At 43.4% G+C, this 11,757-nt stretch overlaps 2 protein-coding genes across 3 annotated transcripts in view; one reads left to right on the top strand and one right to left on the bottom strand.

Annotated features, from left to right (window-relative positions):
- Positions 1-479: 479 nt before the first annotated feature.
- Spx (spexin hormone) lies at positions 480-5,592 on the top strand. The gene is made up of 6 exons (XM_021164203.1): positions 480-485; positions 853-933; positions 1,043-1,100; positions 1,830-1,892; positions 3,439-3,528; positions 5,534-5,592. Exons 1-6 carry the CDS (start codon positions 480-482, stop codon positions 5,590-5,592), a joined length of 357 nt encoding a protein of 118 aa, XP_021019862.1.
- Positions 5,593-9,663: 4,071 nt separating this feature from the next.
- Positions 9,664-11,757, bottom strand: part of Gys2 (glycogen synthase 2) — a 43,402-nt gene continuing 41,308 nt past the window's right edge. Inside the window, exons 16-17 of one of the 2 annotated variants that reach the window (XM_021164570.3) lie at positions 10,437-10,676; positions 9,664-9,873 (exon numbers count right to left, since the gene is read on the bottom strand). In XM_021164570.3, coding sequence (XP_021020229.1) covers positions 10,452-10,676 — 225 coding nt within the window. In that variant the 3' untranslated portion in view covers positions 9,664-9,873; positions 10,437-10,451. The remainder of the gene's footprint in view (positions 9,874-10,436; positions 10,677-11,757) is intronic. The other variant, XM_021164571.3, reaches the window with a different exon arrangement.

Genomic DNA, 11,757 nt, shown 5'->3' with positions numbered 1-11,757 from the left:
GGTAGGAGGTAGCCATTCAACACATATTTGTTAAATCACTGACTAGATGGACACTTGAGTAGATGAATGACTGGTGTCAAGTTCCTCTGAGGCTCCCTAACCTTTTGGTGTTCACAGGGGTGATTCATCTCCGCCCACAGTTACATTTGTTTCATTCATAATGGTGAAATGCATTGGGCAGCTAACAGGAAAAACAAAGGTGACGGCGCTGATACAGTCAGAATGTCTCCTGGCTGGTGTGGTCAGTTCCCAAACAAATGATATCCGCTCATCAATCATTGTTCTATTTCTGCCAATTAGACCTCCCCAGAGGAGTCATCAGGTCCACTCAGTTCTGAAGATTGACAAGCTACCCTCGTGGTCTCCTCTCCCCTGTGCAGACTCCAACACTAGGAGTTTTTAAAGCCCGGGGGTTGTAACAAGTTTAGAAGACTGGAAGGTAGGGTGAGAGATTGTGGGGCTCTGGACAGGGTCGGAACATGAAGGTAAGCAGCAGATGTGTGCACCTGATGTCTTTCCAGCTGTTCTATAAATTGTCTACCTTTCTATCTAGGTTATATGTACTGAGCATTGTAGTGACTGGACATTTGAAGAATAGTGCCTTTAAATAGTGCAACCTGATTTTGCTGAATAGAACTTATCCACCAATTCTTTATTTGGGTGAAGTTATGAAAATCATATCTTTCTAATTTTTAAAGTTACTCTTTATGGATTAACTAGAAGGTGGGATCATATACTGAGTGAAGTAAGGGGCCTACTGTCCTCTCTGAAAAGGAAGCAAACAAAAACAAACAAACAAAAAAACAAATGCAGCCACACTCTGATGAGGCTGTGTTTGGATGTGTCTTGTAGGGGCCCAGCATCCTGGCAGTGACAGCCTTGGCCCTTCTCCTGGTGCTGTCTGTGCTGGAAAACTCCAGCGGTGCTCCACAGGTAATGCAGAGAACACAAACCCCGGGTTCGGACTATGCAGCCTCTGTTTTTTTTCTTTTTCTACTCGCTGCTCTGTAATAACTATTCTTCTCTCCTCCCTGCACTGCAGAGACTTTCTGAGAAGAGGAACTGGACTCCCCAAGCTATGCTCTATCTGAAGGGTGCACGTGAGTTCCATACTCCTTATTCTCTTCACCGAGGGTGATGGGAGACATCCAGGGACTCCTAAAGGCCACAGAGCCAAGAGCCTGGGGAGACAGGGTCACAACTGGCTCCAGTAAATAATTAGGATTTCAGACAATCCAGAAACCATAGGAGAGGGCAGGTGGGACAAAGATACTCTGATGGCCAGAAACCCTCCACCAAAGAGGTGTTCGGGGTCACTACTGTAACCTGGCACTCTCAAAGCTGAGGCAGGAGAACTGCTGTGAGAGGAAGGCTAGCTTGGGCTACATAGTGGGCTCCAGGTCAAACTAAGATCCTGTCAGGGAAAGAAGGAAAAAGGAGGAGGGAGGGAAGAAGAAAGAGCTGGAGAAGGGTTCAAGAAAGGCGGAAGAAAGGAAGCGGGGAGGGAAAAGTGGGGGATAAGAAGGAAGGAGAGGAGGGAGAAGGGGAGGGAATGAAGGAAAGCTGGCTGATTGAATTTAGAGAACTAATGATTGAACAAATAAGGTGCCTGGTGGAGGAGCATAGAATGGCAATAGAAGTTAGGAAGGGAGAGAGGAAGGGAATGGGTGGAAGGAAAGAGAGAGGCACGCGCGAATCCCACTGGGGCTGCTCTCCGAATCGAGGTCGCATCCCTGGCGGGAACCCGTGGTCTCCCTGATCCTGGGGTCTAGCTGTCTGCCTCAGTCCTCGTCTCCCCCCACCCCCACCCACGCCCTCTCTCTCCGCAGAGGGCCGCCGCTTCCTCTCCGACCAGAGCCTTAGGAAGGAGCTTGCAGACCGGCCGCCTCCAGGTGAGCGAGTGCTGCGCCTATGGCGGGGTTCCACCTGCTCTGTCCCCTAGCTGGCGGCTAGTGAGCCCGGGTCCCCAAACTGGCAGGGTCTGTGGCACAGACACAGGGCAGAGAGAAGCCCCCTCTCCGGGTATTTCTGGAAAGAGCCTTGATCTTTCTCTTCCTAAATAACTATTACTACTAAATAATTGCTTAGACATTTCAAGTGTATCTTCCTCCTAAATTGTTAGAAACAGCCACCAAAGGTTTTTAACTAAACGCAATAAAGTTAAAAGCTATGAAGGAGTGATTGAGCCAGGTATGAATGACTGAGGGGAGGATCAGTTTTCTTCCGGGACAAACTCTAGATAAGCTATCCAATCTCAAGTCGTCAGCCCTAAATAGTTGTAGGAAACACGGAGGGGTGGGGGTGGGGGGGTCATGAATTACAGAGGATGCATAAGACGAGTTGGGGGACAGAGAGAGGGTGGAAACTATGCAAACAGTACTCATCATGTATGAAATTCTCAAAAAAACAAATTAATTAAGAAATAGGTTCAGGAACATTTTTTTTTCTTGATGAACTTATTGCAGTTTAAAAAGAAGAAAAAGTAATCGTGGTAAAATTTTGTATAGAAGTACCAAGAATAAAAGCTATACTTACTTGGAGAGATATTCAGCACTGCTTAGCATACCGATAGCAGAAGCTTTCAGCTTTTGTTTCAGTTCCTGAGTTTGCAGTGTGACTGGTCTTATTTTTTAGGGTAAAATATGTTTCTTCTCTTCCTGCTACTTCCGATTAAAACTCCCAGCCTGTACTAGATCAGGACCATGTCGTCTGTCAACTTAAATATGAAATAGACTGCAGCAGCATATCCCTGTGATCCAGTAAACATGTAATAAAATTTGTATTTCAATACAAGTGAAATAACTCTGACTATTTAGCCAGGGTCTCTTCATTCAAATAGCCAATTACCTCCTATGTGACCACGATTGTAATCGTTTATCTCAAATTGACTTGGGAGGGGGAAAGCAGGGACATCCGGCTCCAACAAGATATTTTGGCCAAAACAACCTTCTTTAAGCTGTGAGAAGGAAAATGCACCCCCTTCTAAACCCTGACGAGAGAAAGCTGTGTGGCCTCCTACTCATCTTCCTTTTGCTACATACTCCATACTCCCTAGCATCCATCCTCGGATGTAAACAAGTGGAAGGTCACTGTGGTGCCAGCAAGATTGATCATCAGGCAAAGGCACCGTCCACCAAACCTTACTAGCTAAGTTCAATCCATAGGACCCACATATGGAAGGAGAGTCACACACACACACACACGAATGCACTAAATAAAATGCAATATAAATGTTTAATAAACTTTTTTTTAAAAACCACCACATAGTATACAGAGTTTTTTCTAGTCTCGTATGGCAGAGTAAGATTCATGTACACGAGTGTTTAGCTGACACAAATATTTGAATGCTAATCTGTTTACAATGTTAATGGGCAGGAATGTGTGAATGCTTCTTTCTTTATATGAATATCAAGGCTGAGCTCATTTCTGTTTCTCCAGAAAGACGAAACCCAGATCTTGAACTGCTGACTCTCCCAGAGGCTGCAGCCCTGTTTCTGGCTTCCTTGGAAAAATCACAAAAAGGTGCAGGTGTGGTGGCTTCTCTGTATTCTGGGCTGAGGACCTTTGTGTCCTGACTTCTCCCTCCCCAAACCCACAGAAATGTTTATTCAATAAAGGCCAGTTACTTCCCAGTAAAACGAGTCCCAAGAATACTAAAGCACTACCTTGATGAGAGTGGGGAATGAACCGTAACCTATTGTTAGTGATGTTTGTTTGTTTGTTTGTTTTGAATATAATGCCTATGTATTCCAAGCTGGCTTCAAATTCCTTATGTAGCAAAGGCTGGCCTTGAACATCTTATTGCCCTGCCTCCACCAAATAGGACTTTTAAAACTGAAAAAGCTCCAATTGGCTTCATTGTTTTATATCTAAAAACAGCAAAGCCAAAAATATGAAATAATCAAAATCCAATTGCTCACCATTCAAAACTAAACCAAATGAAAGTTCTTATTGCCAATCCTTTTCCCCTTTCCCACACAGCAGTAGATATGGTTCCCCCTAACAGACAGGGGCAGCTTTGACTACAGGCCTGGTTTTTTTTCACCTTTCTGCCCAGCTTCTAAGCCAGGAGTGGATGTAATCTTCAAACAGCCGTTCTATCCCCGTGATTTAGAAGCACCAAGACAATCAAGGCATCTTGGCAATGGATCAGCTGGGTCTTTGGAACTTCATAGACCTCAGTATAAACCCATGCCACACGGAGTGAGGCTGTCCAGGGATAACTTTTGAGTCTGTTTTCTCCTTCCACCATGATGGTTCCAGGGACTGAAGTCGGGTTGTTAGGCTTGAGAGCAGGTGCCCTACCCTGCTGTGCCCTCTCACTGGCTCTAATGGTTGGCATGTTCTGGGTAGCTTGTCTCTGGAGATGCACCAAAGAAGCAATGTTTTATTAACTTAAATGAACAGAGTTGTGGGTTCCCATATCATATGTCAATCATTATCTCTAATATTTTCATTGCAGAATCTCTAGGTTTCATATGGATGTCCCTTACATCATAAACTTAAATTCTAATGGAGTTTGTACTGGGATGTTTTTCTGTCCCACCTCTACCCCTTAGGCATGTATGTGTCTGTGTTTCCATCCGTGTGCCCACATTTTCTTTCCCTCTAGAGAGAAGCACATTTTCTAATTACTATTTTTCAAAAGATGTGAGCAATTGGGGTAGGTCAGGATTCAAATTATATTGTGAGTAACTGAGAGAACGTTGCTTTATCTAGAAGGCAGTCATTGGAAAATTAAAATCTAGGGCATGTATGCTGTGTCAGCCACTGTTCTCTACCCCACTCAGGTTTCATCTCTTGTACTTTATATTTAGGGTCCTGTGATCTTGTTACTATCAAATCTTTATGAGATGCACTAGGCCTGACATTTTTGTATTTGTATCCAGCTAACAAGTGTGTTTGCCTTTGGTCTCAGTGGCTACCCAGAAGAAATCACCTGATGAAGGAATGTCTTCGTGTGTCCCCATGTCATCTTTCCCATGAGGGAGCTATATCATCAGGAATCACGGGGCACATCATTTTGATGCAAATGAATGGTTATGATGTCAGGTGCTTAGACTAGAGGCATGTTAATCAGAGCAAGACAGTCTCTTTATACTTCTGCCAAACTTGCCACATCACACTTAATTTATCGTAGAGATTTGGATGTTGGGAGCTAGAATGTAGATCAGTTGGTAGAGTGTTTGCCCAGCAAGCACAAGGCCTTGGGGCTCAATCCCTAGTACTATGTAAAGAAGCATGGTAGTGAATGTCTGTGACCAGGAGCTGGGAAGTGGAGGCAGGAAGAGCAGAAGTTCAAGTTCATCCTCAGCTACATACATCGTGGATAAAAAACTGTGAATTGCCAGCCATATCCCAGTGTGAGAGGGCAAATTTTAAAGCCAAACAAATCAAGTCCACATTTGTAAAATAGTTGTTGGTAGCATTGACCATGATTGAGAACTAAAATGTCTGTTTCCTGAGGTTCTGTTTCTCCCTCTAAAGCCAAGACTGTGTGTTCATTTTAAGTTGTTTTCTTTTTTACTTACAGATGAAGGAGGGAATTTTGATAAAAGCGAACTCTTGGAAGACAGACTCTTGAACTGGTGAAAACACACCAGAACACCTTCAAGTGTAGTCCTGGTTATGATGGAAACCGGAACCACACGAGGGGCCCGTGCACCCTTCCTTCCACCCGAGAAACCTGCACCTCTAGGTTTAGTCCCATGGAAATCCTGGCTGGAGCATCACCATTGGCTGGAGCATCACCATTGGCTGAAACATCACCAATCACCATGTTCTACTGCTTTGGCTTAACATCACCCATGTCTTACGTAGGCTTGGATTATTCAGGGCCTTTCACGTGTCAAGGCTGAGAACTCAGAAATGTTCTTTCTTCTCCCTGCAGTCATGCCCTGCTTTGATTTTGGCCGTTTGTTTTCTTATCCCATAATTCCCTTGCCTTTGGTGCCACTCAGAAGCAAATATCGCTGTTCCTCCTCTTCCCAGCCCCAGTAAGAGAGAGGGTACACCAGGAAGGGAATGGATAGGATCTCCTAGATAGTAACTCATCTACGAGAGGTCAAATAAGGAGGGAGGCAAGGGGAAGATGCCTGATAAAGCTCCCATGAAAACACATCTCTCTCGCTGCTGAAACAGGGCACCATCCATGATGCTGAAACTGCTGGAAGGTCTGTGAAGACTGAGGACTGGGAGCCTCGTTGTGCTCCTAGGACCTAACTGAATTCCATATAGAAACTTAGACCTTAAGGTTACGGACACACAAACAGATGGTGATGTAAGAGTTTGCACACGGCACACAAACAGATGGTGATGTAAGAGTTTGCTGGAGCACACCGGCACACAAAGGTACAAACCAGTTGTTCGGGTTCAGAGGTAGTCCATTTTCTGTGACTTTGCATTAAGGTATTCCCATGACACAAGTGAGTGCCACATGCATGATTTACCCTTTTCCATGCACACACATGCACAGGCACATGCACACGCACACAGTGAAGGAATTTGGGAGTGAAATCCCTATAGCAAGGAGACTAACTTATTTGGAATTACATCTTGGTCACTGTGTGTGTGTGTGTGTTTAAAAAAATATTCAATTCAGAGTCGTTAACCATAAGTGCTCAAGTGACAAAGTAGTGATACTTATTGTCCCCAGCTTACAGTTATTACCTTGAACTATACAGTATCTTTATGTAAATACCGCTGTAATCTGATATTTTAACTCAACTGTGCTAAATCAAAACCTTGTGCATATGTTTTGCCTGCTTCTCAGTTCATAAATAAATAATAAAACTATATTCAAGTTAATGTACCATTGGCTTCCATCAAAAAATATTCAAGCTCTAAATAGGTGCCTGTCACTTGTCAAGACTTGACATTGAAGTGGATTTACAAGAGAATCCCATATCCAGTGTATGGAGTAACTGATGGGGACACACTGGCATATATTGCTCATTTTAAAAGTTTCTTTATTCCAAGGCTGTTTTGAACACCTAGCTCACAAAGTAGTTTTTCTCATAGCTGCCCCACATAGTCTCCAGTGTTTCATGCTGTAATGTAGCTTTTTAAAATCTATCTAAATAAGAGTAGCTGTTCAAGTAACACCCTCCTCTTCATCGCCTCCCTTAAATGTTCTGCAGTATAGGTGTGCTGGTTAATTAGATGGCTCCCTCTCTCTAGTTTGATAAAACTTCTCAACCCTCCTAGGATGTGCCTTTGTTAGGTTTTCCTTGCTATAGCAAGCTACCTGAGACTTGGGAATTTGTCATGAAAAAAAAAAAAAGGTCTATTTTGACTCAGGGTTTGGAAGGCTGTGAGATCCAAGAACATGTTTCTGGCATCTTTCTAGTGTTTTGAAGAACCTAATGCTGTTCACAACCTGAGAGAAAAGTAGAAGATAAGAGAATCCATTGAAAAGAGGCAGGACAGGAGGAGAGCAAACGTTTTGTAAGAACACATTCTGGTGTAATGGCCCAGTCCCCAAGCTCTCAAAGTATTGCATTAATCACTTCTAATGACCTAGTAACTTCTTAAATTTTTGTTGATAGTAGGAATTTAATCCAAGCTTTGTGCATGCTCACTATATGTTACTGGGTTTCACACCCAGGCCTTCTAATAGCATCTTAGAAGCCCCACACTCTAACGATAGTAAGCAGATTCCAACATGAACAGATGGAAAAACTACTTTCTAGTCAGAAGAGCATGGGCTCCCAATTCTCTTTGCTTCTACCTTTGTACAAAATGAAATGAGTAACGTCGTGGGTCGAAAATTGCTTCTGTTTAAGACTTGTATTTTCAGTTGGAAAAACGCTGACATTGACGCATACTCACGGACTGCCCCATCTCTGCAGGATGTCCAACCACTCTCAGCAGGATTCAGGGTGCCTTCCCTCTCGTTGCTTTACCTTAGCCTTGATTCTTGATTGTCTGTCTCTCTGTGTTTCTGATCGATGTCTCTCCAAACCCCAACACCATTGTAATCCGGAAAGAGGAGACATGAGGGCAAAGGGGCTCTGCCTTGTTCAGACCAGCATCCAGTCCACACCTCTTCTGTACTGGGTTAAAAGCATGAATGTATACCAGCAGCCTTGAGTCTGGTTGTTTTATCCTGGCCTCAAGTGAAAGAGCAGTTGGTGGTGTGACAACTCTATTCAGTTTACTCTTTCCAGTGGCCAATTCTTCTAGGAAGAGCTCAATTCTCACTTTATTTAATTCTTAAAAACCATGGTGTGGAGGTGCACCCCAGGCATCATGTTACCTCATAGAAACTTGGGCCCCTCCAATGAGGACTCTTAGGATTTCCTTGAGTAAAGTCCTGATGCCTTGAGAAGCCATCAGCGTAACATTTGTAAGACCTAGAATTCATAGCTGCATAGGTTAAGCCAGCTCTGTTCGCCATAACTTTGCCGTAGAAGGAGAGTGGTGGGTTCAGATAGCTCAGACTGCTAAAACAAACCACCCTGAACTGGCAGTTTAAAACAAATTTGCCTCTTACCATTGTGGAAGTGTAAGGTTAACATGGTGACAGAATGGATGTCTGCTGTGGACTACTTCCCCCATAGGTGGCTCTTTGCCGTGATAGAAAAGTAAGGAGACTTCCTCTCCTCTTCCTCCTCCTCCTCCTCCTCCTCCTCCTCCTCCTCTTCCTCCTCCTCTTCTTCCTCCTCCTCTTCCTCCTCCTCCTCCTCTTCCTCCTCCTCTTCTTCCTCCTCCTCCTCCTCTTCCTCATCCTCTTCCTCCTTCTCTGCCTCCTCTTTCAATGTATGCCCCCTCATCTTTTTCCTTCTCCTCTCCCTTCTCCCTTCGTTCCTTCCTCTCTTTCTCTCGCCCTCCCTTGCTCTCTCCCTTCTTTCTTTCTTCTTTGTCCTTTCTTATTTTGGCACTGGGTACTGAACCTAGAGTCCCATGCAACTGAACAAGCAGCCTATCTCTGAGCTACAACCTCAGCAGGGAAGCCGCTTTTCTAAGGCCACTAACATCATTCCGAAAGACTATGCCCTCATGACCTAAACACCTTACAAAGGTCATGCTTCCAATGTTACCATACTGGGGGATTTTTTTTTTTAAGCAGGATTGAGCTTTACATAACTCATGTCCCTTCCTCTGGTGGTTTGATTGATTGCTTGTGTCCATGTTTCCACTTTCTCTATGAGGAAACAGGTGTTGGATGGCAGCCTTCCCTTGGTCTTCAACCATGTGACATTGTGCCTCTTCCACTGTTACCTTCAACAACTTGGCTCTAGGAAGGTCAACTCTTTACAGAACATTTTCAGAGCAAGGTTAATTGATATGGCAATCAAAGTGAGCACTGTGCAGTAGGTAGGACACAGCGACTGGCTAGTCAGTTACAAGAAAAAGAAATGGGTGAATCTGGGCTCTGTTGTTAGCATTGTGTCGATTTAGATATGATTAGATTTGACACACATCTGCTTATGTGCGATCATTAAACTATCACCTTAAATATACCACAGGACATGGTAGAGAAATTGTTCCTACATCTGAGAGAATTTCTTCATTTTCCACTTTTTTTTAAAGATCAGTTTCAGTGATGCTAAGTGGTACCTACAACAAGTGCTCCTCCTCCTGTGGTATTCTGATTTCTGAAACATTTTAAGCCAGATATTATCAAAGAAAAATAAGATCTACAAACAGTGACACATTGACTCATTTGAATTTGGCAATTTATTATCTCTAACAGATTGAAATTTCCAATTAGACAACAAAAGTACCGTTACAGTAATTGGTGCCTACAAGTTCCTATCAATGATCTGGATACAAATTCTAGATTTCAGATGTCAGGATGGAAATATCTGTTGGTCTGCATCAGGGTGTGTGGACTTGGGGCAGCTCATTTTCTTGTGGATTCTGAATCATCTGCAGAGCAAAATGAGAATTCATGGCTTTAGTGCACAAAAAAGCATAACAAAGTCTCAATTATCTAAAACACGTGCGTCATATCATCATAGTCATGATTCTATCTCTGCTGGAAGAGATTTGTTTGGTGTAGAAAAGCTTCATAAATATTAATCAAAGGATTATAATGAGAATGCTGTAAACACCAGTAGCTACACTTTTCTGATCTTTAACATTAGCCATGATTTTTTGATGTAGGGCCCTACTTTATAGCCCAGTCTGGTATTCCAATTATGGCAGTCCTCCTGCCCCAGGCTTCTGAGTGCTAGGGTTACAAGTGTGAGTTACCATCTCCAGCTAAATTAACCATCTTTAAAATGCCTCCAGCACTGCCCATTTAAAAAATCCCCCTCATTTCTAAATTTTTACAAAATTTGGGGACAAAAGACCCAAAGATAAAAATGTTAGTTTTTTATTCCAAATTACAGAACTGTCATTCACTAAATGTCCTCCATTCTTTACGGGCAGAGAGCAGATTCCACTGTGATTCTTAGAGGAACTTCACACACAGAGGAACATCTTACTTCGTTTGAGCTCAGTCAGTTCTTATATTCTCCATGAAGCTTTTTCTTCCCCTTTGGAAAGTGGTTCAGAGAAAACGGCGACTTGATATTTAGCCGATCCCTCTCAGCCTCCTCTTCCTCATCATACCTCTCATCCTCATCTTCTCCGTCTTCTGCATCACTGCTCTGAGGACTGGAGGCCTGGGATCCTGACGGAGAAGGTGGTACTGAGGAGGGCCTGGGATACTTAAAGCCATCCGTCTGCCAAAGACAAATGAGGCACACATGTTAAAAAGGACTTCTTGGTTTTCTCTTTTTTGTTTGTGTTGTTGTTGCTGTTGCTCTTGCTGTTGCTGCTGATGCTGCTGTTGTTATTGTTGTTGTTGTATCATGGTCTCTTTCTATAGCCCTGACTGTCCTGGAATTCACAATACTCACAGAACTCCACCTGCCTTTGCCTACACCCCTGGCTGGTTGTATCTTTCTTAATGTAGTGGTCTTTAAACTTTTTTAAGTACATTGTGTAACACACACACACACACACACACACAGAGAGAGAGAGAGAGAGAGAGAGAGAGAGAGAGAGAGAGAGAGAGAGCAGGAGATTACAGATACCATTGCCCGGGGCTGAAGTAACAGGCAATCACTCATGGAGGAGAGCCGGCAACTGAACTCAGGGCCTCTGAAAAAGCAGCAAGCACTCTTAATTGATGAGCCACCTCTGACTTCTTGGTTTTCAATGATGCAGACAGTACTAATGCTAATTCAGTTGTAACCCATCAGATGCTCGTGAACATTGATGCTGGTATTATCACCATTAAGACCAATTCATTAAACACGCAGTTATCTTTGATTGAGCCTAAAGTGCACCAATTGTATATAATTGTAAACTGTATAATTTAATATTTTAGCACTATTCTCATAAATTTGGTCTTTCTGCTTCTCCTCTGAGAGAAAGAGAGAAAAAGAGAGACAGATAGAAAACAGATAGATGACAGACAGACAGGCAGAAAAGGTAAATGACTTGCTAGAGGCCACAGCATGTACGTGGCACCATGAAACTCAGTTCCTGATCTGTGACAACCCCAGGGTCTTTCTTTTGTCTCACTAGTATCCCTCTATCATCTTTCAAATGTTTTGGGAAAGTTCCTGGACATAGGCCACCAACAGCCACCACGAGAGAATCTGGATGGCTGGGTGTCCTCACTGATTTCTGAGATTGTACCAATTACATTCTTTTACTTCATGAGAAGACACCACCTGGTTTCGGTGACACTGCCCAGCTATCTCAGAGTCATAGAGAAAGCTCACTTGACAAACCTGTGCTGAAAATGTGTGTTAT

The sequence above is a fragment of the Mus caroli genome, unplaced genomic scaffold (genome assembly GCF_978045245.1).
Source record: "Mus caroli unplaced genomic scaffold, Mus_caroli_1 scaffold_7, whole genome shotgun sequence".
Lineage (NCBI taxonomy): Eukaryota > Metazoa > Chordata > Mammalia > Rodentia > Muridae > Mus > Mus caroli.
This window is presented reverse-complemented; position numbering and strand designations above follow the sequence as displayed.

Bases quoted from the DNA above. Each gene is read 5' to 3' on its own strand.
- Spx (XM_021164203.1), top strand. The intron at 1,893-3,438 runs GTGAGCGAGTGC...CTGTTTCTCCAG, and splicing joins TGCAGACCGGCCGCCTCCAG to AAAGACGAAACCCAGATCTT. The intron at 3,529-5,533 runs GTGTGGTGGCTT...TTTTACTTACAG, and splicing joins AAAATCACAAAAAGGTGCAG to ATGAAGGAGGGAATTTTGAT.